The following is a 19,325-nucleotide window of genomic DNA, read 5'->3' as shown; positions in this document are numbered from 1 at the left end:
CCGCAACTTAATAAAACCGGATCAATTCAACCCGCAACTTAACAAACCGAATCAAATTCACCCGACAAAAAAAAGGAGAGTGGATTATCTAATTACAAAAACTTAATCCTAATTTAATACTAATTAAAAATAATTAAAATTTTAATTAAACCCAATTATTCTAATAAAACAAAAAACCTAATTAGAAACCTATGTCCTCTACCTCACCACCACCGCCGGTCCGCTACCTCACCACCACCGCCGGTCCTCTACCACCACAACCACCATGAAAGATCAAAAATCAATATCAAAAAAAACATTTGATTAAAAAAAACAACCACAAAAAAAACAACGCAAAATCTATTTTCAGACGATTTGTTTTCGTTTGAGAAGATCTGTTCTCAGACGAGAACAGAGCCGTTGTTCTCGTCTGAGAACGTAGGATGTGTTCTCAGACGAGAACAACCTCTGTTCTCGTCAATGGAGGCTCTATTCGCAGAGGATATTAAACTCCCTGGGTCACTAGAGTTATCTCGAATTACATAATGATCACTAAACTTCATTTTGTTACAAAATGGTCACTGAACTATACCTTTTATTACAAAGGGGTGTCACTCATATAAAACGCAACGTTTTTGCTTGCATGGCAAGCTATAATTACAAAAAGGTACATAGTTTAGTGACCTTTTTGCAATAAAAAGTATAACTCAATGACTTTTTTGTAATTCATGAAAAGTTTAGTATTGTTTTTGTAACAACTTAAGCATGAAAACGATGCGTTTTATATGGGTGACACCCCTTTGTAATAAAAGGTATAGTTCAGTGACCATTTTGTAACAAAATGAAGTTTAGTGATCATTATGTAATTTGAGGTAACTCTAGTGACCCAGGGAGTTTAATATCCATTCGCAGACGAGAACATGCTCTTTGTTCTCATCTGAGAACGTAGGATGTGTTCTCATACGAGAATATGGGCTGTTCTCGTTTGAGAACGGAGGCTGTTCTCGTTTGAGAACAGAGGCTGTTCTCAGACGAGAACGGAGGCTCTATTCGCAGACGAGAACAGAGGCTCTCTGTTCTCGTTTGATAATGGATGAGAATGAAAAAAGCTTCTTTGTTTGGAAACGGAGGCGCACCGGAGATGGCAGAGGAATCCGGTGGAAGGAAAACAAGAAGAAGAGGAAGGAGTGAGAGAATGTAGATCTGGTGAAAGAATTAAAGAAGACGAGAGAAAAGGGAAATTTTAGTTCCTAAATATTTATTTAAAAGTTAAATTGATTTTTGAAGTTTTAAAATATAAGGGATAATTAAAATTTAAAAATCACTAATTATTAAACTAGAGAATAAAAACCGGAGAGTGTGTTTCACTTGTTCGGGGGTGCGATGTGATCTTTTTTACCAAATTTAAGGATTCGTTTGTCCAAAAACACTTCAAAATGACTCATTTGTTATTTCATGCCAAGTTGAGGGGGTGAATTGATCCTTTGTTCTATGAGAATTTAAATGACTTTTTCGAAAATATTATCTTTTAATCATGATTATTTTTCTGAACATGCATTAAAAATTATAAAACTTTAGATATCCTCCGGTCTCTTTCAATTTCAATTTGCTCAAATTGCAGCGAAACAATTTGTGTTTGATGATGAGGGTTTGAATTTAAGGATCTTGAAATAGTGTCTGATTTGCATGGACGGAAACATGACTGCTGTAAGTATAATAATTTCTTCAAGAAAACTTCTAATCTAAATCAAGTGTATATGATAATTGAATTATAAGGTCTAATAGCAAAATAAATTTAAGTTTTTAGGCATTGTTGCAATTTTAATCAAAAAATTTAATTTTATAATGATAATCTAATTTTAACATTTTATTGCAATTGTAGCCAATTTATTTCTAATCAATTTAATTGTTTTAATAATTACTTGAATTTATAAATTAACTTTGTAATTAGCTGCCCTGCCTCTGATGCTGGGTGAGATCTTTCCGCTTGTTGTTTCGCATGAATTCATTTTTCAAAATTTTAAAATTAAATGTAAATATTAAAAAAATCAGAAATAATATAAAAATTAAATTCTAAATTCTCTAACTTTTCGGTTATTGAAGTAAAAAAAGAACGAGTTTGAAGTTAAAAATGACTAAAAAAAGCAGCCAATATACATTATGTTGATGTTGAAGATTGACAAAATTGAATTAATTGAAAAAAATGGATAAAATTGCAACGAACAGTTAAAATTAGATCATTATTAAAAAAAATTAAAAAATTAGATTAAAATTGTTGTAATCCATAAAAATTTAAATTTATTTTGATATTAGGCCTTTTTAAAAGGACATATATGCATTTTTGGGTTTCCATTTCTGGCATGGATTTTTCATTTTCATTCGTCAACATTGGATTTATATATTTAGTTTAATAGATATTAGATTCTTCTATCGTGAAAAATATCAATGGTGTTAATTTAGAGGAAAAAAAATAAACATTTAATGTAAAAAAAATAAAAATACTGGGAATTAACTGAATCTTACAAAATGAAGAAAATAAAATAAACAAATAATTTATCACAATTGCACTAACGGTGCGTGAAATACACACGCTTCATTTCTATGAAACACGGAGAAATCTAATGCATGTATATTGATGAAAAAACAAGTGTACAAATTTAATGCCAATAAATAAAAAAATATACATTGATGCAAATATCGTTTCGTCTTTTAAATATTTCAACTCAAAATCTTGTCCTATATATCAAGGAAATAAACTTGTTTTGAAAAAGGTTGCAAAATGTGTTTTTAAAACCCGTTTAAATCGTTCTGAATTCTTTTAAAACTGTTAAAAAAACATTTTTTTAAAAACGTTTACAAATTGTGTTTTTTGAACTCTTTTAGAAACTGTTTAAGAAACAATTTAATTAAAAAGTAATTTTAAATTGTGTTTTTAGCAAATGTTTAAAACTGTTTGAAATTGTATGTTAAAGTAAAAAAATAAAAAAAAATATGATGAGGTATTAAATAAAAACTTGTTATTTGGGGGTTAAATTTTAAAAATAAAAATAAAAATCAAAGGTATTTTTCTAAAGATCCCAAACATAAAAAACAACACTCAAAATCTTAATTTTTTTTTTAACAGAGCTCAAAATCTCAATTGCCAATTCTAGTTCCATATAGGAAAAAAGAAATATTTCAAAAGTAGAAAATATTTAGGATTTTGTGGGAATAGCATCCGTAACTAATATTGATTAAATCTTATTACTTCCTTAATCATCATATTCCTTGTAGAGAAAGGAAATATAATAAACCCACCGAATCCTATAAATACATGCCAGAATCAAACAAGAGCTAATCTCAATAGTCAATTACTGCCGCGACTCGACTCCATACTACTTATGATAGGATTCGTCCGTATCTATTAGATTTCTATATACTTTATAAATTTGATTTAATAAATATTTTATTGAAAAAAATTTGTACGGTTCTCATTTGCCATTTACCACGTGAAAAATAATAAAATGAATTTAAATTAATGATTTTTTTTAAATAGATCTTTATAATTTTAAATTGTTGTTTATAAACTTTGCACTTTTAATTTTTTATTAATTTGATCTCTCTTTAAATTCGGTAGTTCACCCTGTTTTTTCATTAAAATAATATATTTAGAAATTTAAAATAAATTAACTATAAAAACTTGAATAAAAAGATATTTTACTCAGTAAAAATAGAACATAATTACTCAGTAAAAAAAACATTTGACAAGTAAAATATTCCAACCCATGATTTTGTGGGAATAACATCAATAACTAATAATACTGGGGTAATTGATTTTGGAGGTCACTTTACTTTTCAAAAATTGCAAAATGGTGACCAAACTTCAAAACGTAGCATTTTAGTTACTATACTATTTGGTTATGTTAAGATAGAAGGATTTTTGGTCACCGAAAAAAATTATTTCGAGTCGATTTTTTGTTGATTGTGTGTATATACGAAATATAAGATATTATTTGTTATAAATAATCAAAATTTGATTACTACATATGTATAGTTTGACCGTAAAACACTTAAAAACCTTACAAAATCTCATATTTGAAAGTTTAGTAACCATTTTATTACGTTTTGAAGTTCGGTCACCATTTTGCAATTTTTGAAAAGTACGGTGACCCCTAGAATCAATTACCCATCTAAATCTTATCAATTCCTTCCTAATCCTTGTAGAATTCGGAACCCACTGATCAGAAACCTATAAATACACCACAGAATCAAACCAAAAGTTCACTCAATTATTTCTTCTTCTTTTTCACTAATCAAACCCTAAAACTTTCTGTTTCAAATTCGAAAAAAGCAGCGAAAATATGGAAGAAACCGTAAAACTTCGCACGAGAAGCTCAGTTACTGCCCCGAATCCACTTTTGAAAAACAAGAACAAACCCAGTAGTAAAATCTACGTAAAATTCAGAGTCTTCAAAGTTCATCATATCTATGATACTGTACCGTCGGATATAAGAGAAACTTATATATGGGGTCCTTCTATATATGAGTTAAGTAGTATTTCCTGTAACGGCTCAAAACTGCTAAATGAAGAAGAAGAACAAGCCAAACAACAAGCATTGGAGTTCTTGAGGGGTATGGAAATTCATCCTGAAGAACATCTACGGATCTTGACGGCTGTATGGGCTAAGATTCAAAAATTGGCAGTCCGTACAACAAGTAAGACCTACGCTAATCTTTTTGTTGGTATAGACGTAGTGAAGCGGGAACTTTACGACCAAGATGCTTTTATGAGAGCTGCGATGGAGTCCATGGAAGATGATACTGATCGTAAAGTTCCGGCGAGCGAATCGTCGATTGCTGGTTTGGAGAGATGTGTGTTTGGTGATGAGAATTTGGAAGAGAAGAAGTGTGTGATTTGCTTGGAAGAGATGGAGATGGGGATGGAAGCGATTCGGATGCCGTGCTCGCATTTTTATCATCAAGACTGCATTGTTCAGTGGCTGCATAAGAGTCACTTATGTCCTCTTTGTCGCTATAAAATGCCTGTAGAAGAAGAATAGGGTTTTGATTTTGTTTTGATGAATTTATTATTAATTTAGTGAAGGAAGGACTATTGTATGATTACTGGTTTGATAGTGCTTAATTTCAAGATCATTAAAGATTATAAACTATATATTATGCTATATAAGAGCTTTGTTTTGACCGTAAATCAAATAAATTGGCTTCTAATAAAGGATAAAATAATATGAAAATGAGTATCTTGCCATTCCCCAAAGATTTCAAAGCCAATCTAAAAGCTGTGGAGGATGTGGTGCGGAACCTTAACAATTATTACTAATAAATTACGTATTGTACAAGATATAACTAACTTCATAATATATAATTTCAACTAGCCTAAACGTTGGCTAATATGTCCAAAATACTCCACTAAATGTTTGTAATAGAATACAAACTAGAGAGAGCAAACTGAAGCCTTAAGAGTAGTAGGCTAGTTTGTGTGAGATAGAATGCTTTAGAAGTGGAAAGTGACCTTTCTTTGATAGGTGAAGAAAGGTCCAACCTTCCATTTTATTTCCAATGTGAAACAAATCACAACAAAAATAAGCCTACTTCTAGAGGATGTAAACAGTTGGCTTACTAATTTTTTTAAAAAATTATACTATTTTGTGGCTCCTAAATTGGCATCAAAAATCTTACTACTAAGTTACATTCATTTGATTAGTCTTTTCCACCGCATGCCAATGACAGAAATGGATCCAAATAAATTGGACATATTAGATGCAGTAGCGGTGGAAGGTATATGTTTACACACATATAACATATTGCTTCTTTGCCTAACTGCTTTCATCATCTTCTGCATCCTATCTTTGCCCAACTGTTCTCATCATCTTCTGCATTCTTCTTTTTGATCATTCGACGGTTAGAGCGAGGCTTTGATCGCTCATGAGTCATGCGGTTGGATTTTGGGATTACAGAAACCAGATAAACTTAGTGCATTCAATCATTTCTCTACATATTCTATAAAAAGAATTCTCTCCATTTCATTTTAATTTGTTACTATCATAGCATTCGATTTCATTATTTCATAAAACTTCAATTCTACATGATAGACACATATATATGTACACACACTTTAATGTTACACTTAATTAGCATATAATTATGTCCTCTTAAATTATCAGTCAAAATCCAATCATGTAACTTTAGATTACTCCAAACTTTATCTCTATTACTGGGTAATTGATTTTGGAGGTCACTGTACTTTTCAAAAATTGCAAAATGGTGACCGAACTTCAATACGTAACATTTTAGTTACTGTACTATTTGGTTATGTTAAGATAGAAGGATTTTTGGTCACTGAAGAAAAATATTTCGAGTCGATTTTTTGTTGATTGTATGTATATATGAAATATAAGGTATTATTTGTCATAAATAATCAAAATTTGATTACTACACATGTATAATTTGACCGTAAAACACTTAAAAACCTTCCAAAATCACATATTTGAAAGTTTAGTAACCATTTTGTTACGTTTTGAAGTTCGGTCACCATTTTGCAATTTTTGAAAAGTACAGTGACCCCTAGAATCAATTACCCCTCTATTACTAGTTCTGACTCTAGTCTCAATAATACCAGCAATCAAAACCTCTTTTTTTAGCAAGCAGCTTCTTCACCTCTGCTTGCTTCTGGGTGTCATTTAGACCCCTGATGTTCCATGTAAGTAAATTTTAATAAGCCTTTTGGTAGGACCTTTTCTAAGGGGGTTTTAGTAACCATACCTCCACGTTTCATAATAGTTCAATGAGAGGCGTCTTCTTCATAACTTCTAACCAGTTTCTTCTGCTTCCTGTTTGTGACTAGCTGAAAACCATCCTCTTGAGCAGGGATGTGAATTAGATCTTTTTGAAGAGAAGGGGTGAAAGTCTCCTCCTCTTTACTGTCTTTTATCACTTCATTAATGCTCTCAACAGGAGTAGCAGGTGTCTCAATCTTTTCTTCTAGTTTCTCACTGATTTGCACTGCCTCCTTGTCATTGGCCTTAACCATCCAAATATGTTTTTGTTCACAATTCCTATGACCCAATTTTTTACATACTTCAGACCATATAGGTTTCCATTCATACTCAACATATTGAACATGCTTGTCCCCATCTTCCTGCTCTATGACAACAATATCAGGAAATATCCCTTTTAACTTCATATTGATCAACACCCTAGCATATGAGAGTTTAGATTTATCCCTTCTGCATTTATCAGCAAACAGGGGTTTTCCTAAAGTATACTAGCTATTGAACTCAGGGAGTTAGAGTTCTAAAATTCTCATGGTAGTAAAGGAAATTTCACCCGGACAGGAACAGATGCCACTTCAGTGACGTCAAATGACATATTCCTTCGCCAATCTGGTAAAATCAGGGGATGTTTATCAAAAGTGATATGGCCATATGCTAATGCCTGTAATTTTCCCTCCTCCGAATCGAAGATGAAAGCATATTGGTTTGTCTTGATCTGGTGAAAATCAACCATACCCATTTTACTCCATCTGTTTTTAATAAAGTTATGTAGCTTGAAAAACTTAGGAATCAAACCATAAACACTGCCCAGAATCGCATATACTTCCATCGTTCTTCCTCTATCTGGGTATCCTCTACAAAAACTTTAGCAATACGAATACCCCCACTGACAAGCAAAGGGATAAACTTCAGCGAGCATTCTGGGTCCTTGATCCTGTTTGTCTTCAACAGATCTACCCAGTTTTTTACTTCAACATCTACTTTCTTCTTCGCTTCTTACTCATAAACATTTTTCATCTCTTGAATACTAGGAGTACTGGTACCCCTAACATCCTCTATTGAAACATTTTCCAGAACATCAGAGCTAGAAGCCCTAACTTCTGTTTTCTCTTCAATCGGAACTTCCTCATTAACACTCAAGATCCTTCTATTGCCTGATTCACATCATTAATGCCTTTTGATTGCTGGATATTGGTTTTTCTGTTCTGCTTCTTCGCCATGGAGAACATCGTACGTTAGCAGAGGATGCTAACTTCCACCGAGAGATGGAGAGAGAAAAGCCTATTACATTTCTTTTACTTCTAAAATAGTAATATGTTGGAATTGGTAAATCATATAACTTCAGGTGAAGTTTATTAACTGTCTAACTAGATCAATTTCTTATACCTTAAATAATTATTCATAAAAAAAAATATGATTACTATATATTAGACTGTCATTCTATGTTATTACGTAATAAATCAGTAAATATAAATATGAGTACTTAAATGTATTTTATTAACAAATATAATATCTTCTTCTTCCATTGTTAACGAAAGTAAATTATTATAAATTTTTACTAAAGCTGAACTTAATTTTTATATTTGTTCGCCTACTTTCAATTATATTATAGTTAGATATATTTTAAAAAACAATATTATTTACTAATATTAAAGTTTAATGTTAGAATATTAAATAAATATATGAGCGTGTCACATTACGAGCCACGTGCATAGCACGTCAAGTAATCTAATAAATTACTCTGAAGATTCAAACAAAATTAAGTTCAAAATTAGATAAAGACCAAAAAATTTAAAAGATCAGACAAATAAAATTTTAAAAGCGTAATACTCAGTAAAGTAAAACATCATGAGTCAACAATAAAAAAGTGAAAAACTCATCAAGTTCCTTATCCTAGTCCTTGTAGAACAAGGATACAACACACCCACACAGAAACCTATAAATATACCACAGAATCAAATCAAGAGCTCATTCAATTATTTCTTCTTCTTTTTCACTAATCAAACCCTAAAACTTTTTGTTTCAAATTCGAAAAAAGCAGAGAAAACATGGAAAGAAACGTAAAGTATCGCATGACAAGCTCAATTACTGCAGCGAATCCAGTTTCTGAAAACAAGAAACGACACAATAAGTCCAGGAGTAAAATCGTTGTACAATTTAGCCTCGAAAAAACCCGTCATCTCTGTGATATTGTACCGTCGGATTCAACAATGTTGTATTTAAGAGAAACCCAGGCATGGCTTACTGATAAATATGAGGTCAGTATTACCTGTAACGGCTCGTTACTGGTCGAGGAAGAACCCGCCAAACAACAAGCATTGGATTTCTTGAGGGGTATGGAAATTCATGATGAAGAATATCTACAAAGGATGCTGACGGCTGTATGGGCTGAGATTAAAAAGGTGGCAGTCCGTACAACAAGTAAGACCTACGGTAATCTTTTTGTTGATATAGATGTAGTGGAGTTGGAACTTTGCGATGAAGATGCTTTTATGAGGGCTGTGATGGAGTCTATTCAAGTTGATACTGATCGTCCAGTTCCGGCGAGCGAATCGTCGATTGCTGGTTTGGAAAGATTTGTGTTTGATGATGAGAATTTGGAAGAGAAGAAGTGTGTGATTTGCTTGGAGGAGATGGAGATGGGGATGGAAGCGATTCGGATGCCGTGCTCGCATTTTTATCATCAAGATTGCATTCTTCAGTGGCTGCATAAGAGTCACTTGTGTCCTCTTTGTCGCCATAAAATTCCTGCAGAAGAACAAGATGAAAAGTAATATTTTGATTTTATGATGATGAATTTATTTTAAATTTCTTTTATGTGTTTAATTAATTTTAACTACCAAGTTATGCCGTGTATCTGATACAGTGAAGCAAGGGCAATTGTTTAGTTACAGACTTAATTTATGACTGTTCAAGATTATGAAAGATTTTTTACGATTTTTTTTTTTGATAAGCTCCAATTTTATTAAACCAAGATAATTACAAAAAGGGCAGCCCTTGCTATAGCAGTATACAAAAATATATGCTCTAACACATCAAAACCAAGTCTCGCCTCAGAAAAAGCATACAGTTAAACCCCAAAAAATTACGATTTTGATTTGTTATATAATACTTCTTCTGTTTTCGATCATATATCAAATAATGCTGTTCTTGCTAACGAAAGGTAAAATAAATTTTAAAAATAAAATACAGTAACACGTCTTTTGTTTGTAAAGGTAAAGTAATTAAAATTCGGTTTAATGATAATTTTTAGTTAAATTAATCCGATTTACTCAGTACTCCGATTTAATGAAATGATATATGAGAATTAAAATGAATTTTTCAAGAACATTATCTTTTAATTATGATAATTTTTCTGAACATGCATTAAAAATTATAAAATTTTACATATCCTCCAGTCTCTTTCAATTTCAATTTGCTCAAGTTGCATCAACACAATTTGTGTTTGATGATGAGAGGGTTTGAATTTAAGGATCATAAATAGTGTGTGATAACAATTTCTTCAAAAAAATTCTAATCTAAATCAGGTGTATATGAGAATTGAATTATAAGGTCTAATTTAGCAAAATAAATTTAAGTTTATACGCATTGTTGCAATTTTAATCAAAAAAATTAATTTTTATAACGATAACCTAATTTTAACATTTAGTTACAGTTCTAGCCAATTTATTTCTAATCAATTTAATTGTTCTAATTATTACTTGAATTTATAAATTAACTTTGTAATTAGCTGCCATGCCGCTGATGCTGGGTGAGATTTTTTCGCTTGTTGTTTCGCATGAATCCATTTTTTAAAATTTTAAAATTAAACGTAAATATTAAAAAAAATAAAAAATAACATAAAATTAAATTCTAAATTCTCTAATTTTTCGGTTATTGAAGAAAAAAAAAGAACGAGTTTGAATCCAAAAATGACTGAAAAAAGCAGCTAATAGGAAGATTGAAAATAATTGAATTAATTGAAAAAATGGATAAATTGCAACGAGCAGTTGAAATTAGACTATTATTAAAAATTTAAAAAAATTGATTAAACTTATAATAATTCGTAAAAATTTAAATTTATTTTGCTATTAGGCTTTTTTGAAAAGGCATATATGCATTTTCGGGTTTCCATATTTGGCATGGATTTTTCCTATTCATTCGTCAACATTGGATTTATATATTTAATTTAATAGATATTATATTCTTCTGTTGCCAAAAATATTAATGGTGTTAATTTAGAGAGAAAAAAGATTTATACAATTAATGTAAAAACAATGCTGGGGATTAGTCTTACAAAATAAATAAAATAAAATAAACAAATAATTTATACAATCACACTAACGGTGCGTGAAATACACAAGCTTCATTCCTATGAAACACGGAGGAATCTAATGCCTATATATTGATAAAAAAACAAGTGTACAAATTTAATGCCAATAAATAAAAGAATACATTGATTCAAATATACGTTTCGTGTTTTAAATATTTCAACTCAAAATCAAATTCTATATATGAAGGAAATAAACCTGTTTTGAAAAAGGTTGCAAAATGTGTTTTTAAAAACCGTTTAAATCGTTTTGAGTTTTTTTAAAACTGTTAAAAAAACAATTTCTAAAAAACGTTTACAAATTGTGTTTTTTGAACTCTTTTAGAAACTGTTTAAGAAACAATTTTAAAAAGCAGTTTTAAATTGTGTTTTTAGTAAATATTTAAAGGGTTAATTTCATATAAAATCAATACCTTTACATGTTTTTTCATTTTAATCATGTTCTTTAAAAAGTGTCAAATAAAATCACCACCTTTCATTTTTTTGCAAATCTATCACGAATGTGAAAATTCGGTTTAGCTTTGTTGACTTGACAACCGAAATCAACAAGAAAAGAGTAAAAGGAATGTATTTTGTGTGTTAATAAGACATTAGTCAAATTAAAACATTTATTTGGAAGAAAAAAGACATCGAATTTCATCGATGATAGATTTGCAAAGAAATGAAAGGTGGTGATTTTATTTGACACTTTTTAAAAAACGTGATTAAAATGGAAAAACGTGTAAAAGTGGTGATTTTATATAGAATTAACCCATATTTAAAACTGTTTGAAACTGCGATGCATGTTAGAGCATCTCCACTCTAGTGCCAAATTATCTCACAATGCTATAATTTAGCATTTAATATAAAAAATACATCTCCATTGCACTTTTATTTCATGTGCTAAATTTAGCATATGCTAAACTTTGTGCCAAATTTGTTAGAAAGTTTAGCATATGGCAAATTTTATTATATTTAAATTATTTACAGATTTGCCATCAATAATGATAATCACTTATAAAATTATAAATTCAGCATTTAATTTAGCATTTTGCAATGGAGTGAATTTCAATAATATGTGCTATATGTAGCATTTTATCTTATTTTGTGTTAAAAATAGCACAAAAAATACAACATGCAATGGAGATGCTCTTAGAGTAAAAGAAATATAAATTGAAATACGATGAGCTATTGACTAAAAACTTGATGTTTGAGGGTTAAATTTTGAAAATAAAAATAAAAATGTAAGGTATTTTTGTAAAGATCCCAAACATAAAAACAACACTCAAAATTCCAATTGCCAATTCCAGTTCCATATAGGAAAAATGAAATATTTCAAAAGTATAAAATATTTAGGATTTTGTGGAAATAATATCCGTAACAAATATTGATTAAATCTTATTACTTCCTAACTATTCCTTGTAGAAAAAGGAAATATAATAAACCCACCGAACCCTATAAATACACGCCAGAATCAAACAAGAGTAAATTAACTCAACTTAATTTCTCATCTTTTTCAATAAATCAAAACTCAAAAATCTATTTCAAATTCAGAAAAATGGAGCAGGAGTACACAGATTATCGTATGAGAAGCCGTATTACTACCACCACGGTCAATCCAAACCCTAATAACCAACAGCAACAACAGAATAAATTCAAAAGCAAAATCGACATCCAATTCAGATACGGCAGGATTCTTCAACTCTATGAAATCTTACCATCGGATGAATTTGCAGATTCGACAACGTTTTATATACGAGAAACCCGTTCATGGCGTCCTCATACGATCCGAATGAGTGTTACGAGTATCGGTTCGTTACTGATCGATGAAGAACCCACCATGAGACTGGCGATGGAGTTCTTGCTTCGTATGGAAATTCTTCAAGAAAAACGAAAAACGATCGTAGAGGATGTGCGCGCTGAGATTAGAAAGCTGGCAGGCCATACAACAAGGAATACCTTTGGTACTCTTTATGTTGATATAGATGTTGTGAAGTGGGAACCGTACAATGAAGATGTTATGAGAGCTGCGATGGAGTCCATGGAAGTTGATATTGATCATACAGTTCCGGCAAGCGAATTGTCGGTTGCGGGTTTGGAAAGATTTGTGATTAATGATGAGAATTTGGAAGAGAAGAAGTGTGTAATTTGCTTGGAGGAGATGGAGATGGGGATGGAAGCGATTCGGATGCCGTGCTCGCATTTTTATCATCAAGATTGCATTGTTCAGTGGCTTCATAAGAGTCACTTGTGTCCTCTTTGTCGCTATAAAATGCCTGTAGAAAAAGAATAGGATTTTGATGAATTTGTTTTAATTTTTTTTACGTGTTTAGCAAGTTATGCCCTGTATAATATTATTTTATTTGGTGAAGGAAGAACTACTGTTTAATTACTGATTTGATGACTGTTCAAGATCGATCATGAATTATTTTGTATTTTTATGCTTTGTTCTTTTTATGATCATATTAATTACTTTATCAAATAATACATTCCGTGCTAATGAAAGGTAAAGGCACGTTAAGTAATTAAAATACGGTTTAATGATAATTTTTAGTTATATAAATGTTTATTTACTCAGAACTCGGAATTAGGATATTAAACTTGTGAGGGTACTAAATTATATGAAAGTTTCAAAATGGGTACTAATTTTTTTTTTTTTACAAAATGGATACTGAACTATGCGAAACGTTACAAAATGGGTACTCGCAGCCACGTGTTCTCCACTGATTTGGCAAAGGAAGAAGCCATGTCAGCAAAAAGTGACTGAGAGTACCCATTTTGTAACGTTCGCATAGTTCAGTATCCATTTTGTAACAAAACAAAATTCAGTACCCATTTTAAAACTTTCGCATAATTCAGCACCCTCTCAAGTTTAATACCTCTCGGAATTCATAGAATGAAGTATGAATATTGTTTTTTGATAATTTGAAGTATGAGAATTTAATAGAAGTTTTCAAATTATGATTATTTTCTGAACATATATTAACATGTATAGAATTTTACATATGCTCCACAGTCTCTTTCAATCTTCAATTTGCGCAATTTGCAGCGTAACAATTTGTATTTGATGATGTGAGGGTTTGAATTTAATGAATTGCATGCTTAGACAGAAACAGGACTGCTGTAAGAGTAGATTACACAAAAATGACAATACGGTAGGTGATAATTCTTTAAAAAAAGAAAAATTCTAATCTTAAATCTGGTGTATATGATAATTGAATTATAGTAGTATAATTTTTGGGTTATCCGGCATGGACCTTTTCAATTTTATTTGTCAATATTGAACTCGAGAAAATTGAACCTAAACCGAACCAAAATAGAAAGGAAAAGATGTTTTATCATGAGAGTTTACTATAAACAGGGTTCTTTTTGTTATTTTTGCAAAAGAAAAGTGGGATTTTGCATCTTGTGGCATGGAACGTACAAATTCTACTTCTTTAACGAATCAACCAAATAAATAAAATTGTGAACATACAGAGGCCTCAATATGGATCATTTTGTTTGGCCTTAAACAAAAAGCCATAGTTAACATAATTTACTCAGTAAAAAAAGAACATTTGACAAGTGAAATATTCCAACCGACAAACACAGGTCATTAGCCAAAATGGTACACAAATTTCACACCTTGTATTAAAATGGTACCCAACCTTTAATTTGTATTAAAATAGTATCCAACCTTCTAACAATTGTTTCAAAATGGTTTTTTAACATTTTCCAGCCACTTTTGATGACTTGGCAACCGGAAAAATAATTTTTTTATTGATGTAAAATAAGAGTTCGTTTTAATTTTTTAAATTATATAAAATCTTATTTGTCATAGGATGTGGCAAAAATATAAAAAATTAGTTTTCCGGTTGCCACGTCATAAAAAATGGTCGGAAATTGTTTAAAAAACCATTTTGATACACATGTTAGAAGGTTGGGTACTATTTTGATACAAATTAAAGGTTGGATATCATTTTGATACAAGGTGCAAAGATACCATTTTAGCTAATAATCCACATTTAGGATTTTGATTAAATCTTATCAGTTCCTTATCCTAATCCTTGATATATACGGAAATACTAATACACCCACACAGAACCCTATAAATACACCACAAAATCAAACCAAGAGCTCACTCACTTATTTCTTCTTCTTTCTCACTAATAATCAAACCCTAAACCTTTCTGTTTCAAAGAAGATATGGAAGAAAACATTAAATTTCACATGAAAAGCTCAATTACTCCCGCGAATCCAATTCTCAAAATCAAGAAACAACGCAACAAATCCACGAGTAAAATCGACGTAAGCTTCAGAGTCCGTAAAACTCATCACATCTGTGATATTCTACCGTCGGATGAACGTGCGGATTCAACAATGTCGTATATAAGAGAAACCCATACATGGCATCCATCTACATTTGATTTCAGTATTTCCTGCGACGGCTCGAAACTGACCGATGAAGAACACCACAAACAACAAGTACTGGATTTCTTGATGTGTAGGGCAATTCATGATGAAGAATATCTACAAAGGATCTTGACGGCTGTATGGGCTAAGATTAAAAAGGTGGCACTCCGTACAACAAGTAAAACCTGCGGTAATCTTTTTGTTGGTGTAGATGTAGTGAAGTGGGAACGTTACGATGAAGATGCTTTCATGAGAGCTGCGATGGAGTCTATGGAAGATGATACTGATCGTAAAGTTCCGGCGAGCGAATCGTCGATTGCTGGATTGGAAAGATTTGTGTTTGATGATGAGAATTTGGAAGAGAAGAAGTGTGTGATTTGCTTGGAGGAGATGGAGATGGGAATGGAAGCGATTCGGATGCCGTGCTCGCATTTTTATCATCAAGATTGCATTCTTCAGTGGCTGCATAAGAGTCACTTGTGTCCTCTTTGTCGCTATAAAATGCCTGTAGAAGAATAATAGGATTTTGATGAATTTATTATAACTCTTTTTATGTGTTTAGCAAGTTATGCCGTGTATAATATTATTTGATTTAGTGAAGGAAGAACTATTGTTTAATTACTGATTTGATGATTGTTCAAGATCATGAAATATTTTGTGTTATTATGATTTGTTCTGTTTTTGATCATATTAGTTTATCAAATAATACGATCCGTGCGGATCAAGTGGGAGGTCAAGATTTGTCACATTTGCAGAGAAGCGAATTTTGCTGCGGATCATCTTACTTCACTAAGTGATGATTAGTTAGCTGGTTTTCTGTCTCATGATCATCCGCCTCCTAGCTTGATTCCGTGGATCGCTCATGATCTTTATGGTGTCTCTTATGATACGGTTTAATGGTAATTTTTAGTTACATAAATGTTTACTCAGTACTCCGAATTCATAGAATGAAGTATGAGAATTTAAAAGAATTTTCAAAGTATGATGATTTTCTGAACATATGTTAGACATTTATAGAATTTTACATATGCTCCAGTGCCTCTTTCGATCTTCAATTTGTGCAATCTGCAGCATAACAATTCGAATTTTATGATGTGAGGGTTTGAATTTAATGATTTGAATGCATAGACAAACAGGACTGCTGCAAGTGTAGATTACACAAAAATGGCATATGGTAGGTGATAATTCTTTAAAAAAAAATTCTAATCTAAATCGGGTGTTATATGATAATTGAATTATAAATTTTAATTAGGCATGTAATGCATTTTTGAATTCCCTGGCATGGATCTTTTCATTTTTATTTGTCAATATTGAACTTTTATATTTTTTTTAATAAATACTTATTAGATTTTCTGTCGTAAAAAAATGTTATTAGTGTTTATTAGAGCGAAAATAAAAACAATTTAGAAATTTAATTTCAAAAAATATAAATGCAGGAAATAAACTTAATTTCAATAGAATAAAGAAAACGAAACAAACAAATAATTTATTCCAGTTGCACTAACAGCGTGTGAAGTACACATGCTTCGTTTTTCCACCCGGAGGAATCTAATGTCTATATATTGATTAAAAAAAAGTGTAAAAATTTAATGGCAATAAATGGAAAAATTATACTAATGCAAATATACATTTTACGTTTTAAATATTTCAACTCAAAATAAATAAACCTAGACAGAGTTTGGCTAGACTAGAAGTGTAGAATGAAAATCATGTAGATTTACACACCATTTAATTGGAAAATTTTAGATATAATTTTTATAACATTTATAAATTTAAATAAAACCAATCATTTGATATATCAAAAGGTTATTATAATCCAAGAAGTTTAAAAATCTATATCCTCCACAATCTTTCATTTTTAAGAATTTAAAAGTTCATCTTGTTGACATAAAAGTTTAAAATTCACCTTTTTTGTGGATGATGGATCGTCATTATAATGATCACTATTTTAAAATTATTTTTATAGATTTATTCATTTTATATTCAATTAAAACGGTGAATTCGTGATCTATAATTTTTATATTTCGAAAATTTGAAATCTGTAAAACTTAGTAAAATTTTGTAAATTTCAAAACAATTTATTCCAACTGATGCCTTTGTTTTTGTTTTTTTATATAATTCAGGTGGATTATGTAAAGAGAACTTCTCATTTAGAGTAAAAAAAAAAAGTTAAAAACCATTAGACAACAATTCAAAAATAAAAATTGTAATCCATGTAGCACCCAAAACCGGATTCCTTTTCCTGACAGGAAAAAAGCAAAATTTCAACAGGAATCAAAGACAAATAATGAATTCCATATCCTAATCATTGTAAACAAGCAAATATATATGCTGATTATTATCTTTGTATTCATATTGTATTGATAAATTAAATTAAAGAAAATATGAACATCGTTGGTTTTCGTATAGATGACCCTGTAAATTATATTTCTGATCCCCACCCACACCACCACCAAAAGAGTAACCACTTCTTGACGCCATCAGAGGCTACAACAAAACCAACAATTATCTTGGAATTTCGTTACGTCGGCGCTCTTGGACGCTTCACTTTCTTACCTCGAGATGACTCGATCTTATTTTTACAAGAGGTTCGATCACCACCCGCTTCATATAGAGTTCGTTTTCCCATCTGGAGTTCACCGTCTGATAAAATACATGCCAAAAAACAAGAGTCGGAAATCCTGAGAAGCATAGGAATCAATAGAGAAACTCGGTTAGACATTATGAATAAACTGAGTACAGAGATTGCATTGTATCTGAAAAACAGCAATATTAATAATGTCGGACATGTCTTAATTGCTGTTAATGTAGTTACAATGGAGGGGGAAATTATAGAGTACAGCGACTATGAAGAAGAATTTATCAGGATTGCTGAGATGGAGTCCATGGAAGATGTTAAGCTGATACCTGCTAGTAAATCATCCATTCGAAAATTGGAAAAACTGGCGGTTGATGATACTCCCGAAAGCTCGTGCAGGATCTGCTTGGATGAGATTGAGACGGGGAATGAAGCGATTCGGATGCCGTGTTTGCACTGTTATCACCAGGACTGCATTGTCCAGTGGTTGCAGATTAGCCACTTTTGTCCAATCTGTCGCTATGAAATGCCTGAAGAATTAGAAGAACTGCCTATCTAGGTAGTACGGAAACGGAAACGGGAAACGATACGAAACGGATACGGGGAAACGAAAGTTTTTCAAAATGATCGAAGGACACGAAACGTGGGAGAAACGTGCAAATAACAAAAATATAGAAATATATTTATAAAAATATTATCTATATATTTATGATAAGGCTTAATTCCTTAAAAAAACCCCACCTTGCATTTTTTTTTCGTTTATACCCTGATCTTGTAAAAACACCATTTGTACCCAATTTTGAGTTTTTATGTTTCATCTCTACCCAAAAGCATTAAATTGTACTCTTTTCATTTGAAAAAGAGTTTAAAACAATCCTTTATTTTTAACTTATATACTAATTAGATATTAACGTTATTAATAGTACAAAAATACCATCTTCTTCAAAAAATTAAAAATAATAATAATTTTTTAAATTTTTTTTAAAAAAATAATTCCGAATTTTTTGTTTTTTTTTTAATTTTTTAAAACATATTTCTGACAAAAAAATTAAAAATAATAATAATTTTTTTAATTTTTTATTATTTTATATAATTAAAAAAATTAATTAATTATTTGGATATATTTGATCATTTTTTAAGTTTAAGGATTTATTTGTATTTTTAAAAATAGAAAAAAGTATGTTTTAACTCTTTTCTAAATAAAAAGAGTACAATTTAATGCTTTTGGGTAGAGATGAAACATAAAAACCCAAAATTGGGTACAAATGGTGTTTTTACAAGGTCAGGGTATAAACGAAAAAAAAGTACAAGGTGGGGG

The 19,325-nt window shown here is 30.8% G+C and overlaps 5 protein-coding genes across 5 annotated transcripts; all 5 read left to right on the top strand.

Annotated features, from left to right (window-relative positions):
* The first annotated feature begins 4,319 nt into the window (after window positions 1-4,319).
* Window positions 4,320-5,018, top strand: LOC130015290 (uncharacterized RING finger protein C57A7.09-like). Its single transcript, XM_056105087.1, has one exon. The coding sequence runs from the start codon at window positions 4,320-4,322 to the stop codon at window positions 5,016-5,018; it is 699 nt and encodes a 232-aa protein (XP_055961062.1).
* Window positions 5,019-8,740: 3,722 nt separating this feature from the next.
* LOC126675444 (uncharacterized) lies at window positions 8,741-9,538 on the top strand. The gene has a single exon (XM_050370085.2). It carries the CDS (start codon window positions 8,798-8,800, stop codon window positions 9,521-9,523), a length of 726 nt encoding a protein of 241 aa, XP_050226042.1. The 5' UTR covers window positions 8,741-8,797; the 3' UTR covers window positions 9,524-9,538.
* Window positions 9,539-12,595: 3,057 nt separating this feature from the next.
* LOC126672882 (uncharacterized) lies at window positions 12,596-13,330 on the top strand. The gene has a single exon (XM_050366829.1). The coding sequence runs from the start codon at window positions 12,596-12,598 to the stop codon at window positions 13,328-13,330; it is 735 nt and encodes a 244-aa protein (XP_050222786.1).
* A 1,856-nt stretch (window positions 13,331-15,186) lies between these two features.
* LOC126675443 (uncharacterized) lies at window positions 15,187-16,047 on the top strand. Its single transcript, XM_050370084.2, has one exon. The coding sequence runs from the start codon at window positions 15,223-15,225 to the stop codon at window positions 15,946-15,948; it is 726 nt and encodes a 241-aa protein (XP_050226041.1). The 5' UTR covers window positions 15,187-15,222; the 3' UTR covers window positions 15,949-16,047.
* A 1,766-nt stretch (window positions 16,048-17,813) lies between these two features.
* On the top strand, window positions 17,814-18,566 carry LOC126672881 (uncharacterized). Its single transcript, XM_050366828.1, has one exon. The coding sequence runs from the start codon at window positions 17,814-17,816 to the stop codon at window positions 18,564-18,566; it is 753 nt and encodes a 250-aa protein (XP_050222785.1).
* Window positions 18,567-19,325: the final 759 nt, after the last annotated feature.

This window comes from Mercurialis annua, linkage group LG3 (genome assembly GCF_937616625.2).
Source record: "Mercurialis annua linkage group LG3, ddMerAnnu1.2, whole genome shotgun sequence".
NCBI classification, from domain to species: domain Eukaryota; kingdom Viridiplantae; phylum Streptophyta; class Magnoliopsida; order Malpighiales; family Euphorbiaceae; genus Mercurialis; species Mercurialis annua.
Note: the sequence above shows the minus strand (reverse complement) of the source record. Positions and strands in the feature narration are given on the sequence as shown.

Bases quoted from the DNA above. Each gene is read 5' to 3' on its own strand.
- LOC130015290 (XM_056105087.1), top strand. From the start codon at position 4,320: ATGGAAGAAACCGTAAAACTTCGCACGAGAAGCTCAGTTACTGCCCCG.
- LOC126675444 (XM_050370085.2), top strand. From the start codon at position 8,798: ATGGAAAGAAACGTAAAGTATCGCATGACAAGCTCAATTACTGCAGCG.
- LOC126672882 (XM_050366829.1), top strand. From the start codon at position 12,596: ATGGAGCAGGAGTACACAGATTATCGTATGAGAAGCCGTATTACTACC.
- LOC126675443 (XM_050370084.2), top strand. From the start codon at position 15,223: ATGGAAGAAAACATTAAATTTCACATGAAAAGCTCAATTACTCCCGCG.
- LOC126672881 (XM_050366828.1), top strand. From the start codon at position 17,814: ATGAACATCGTTGGTTTTCGTATAGATGACCCTGTAAATTATATTTCT.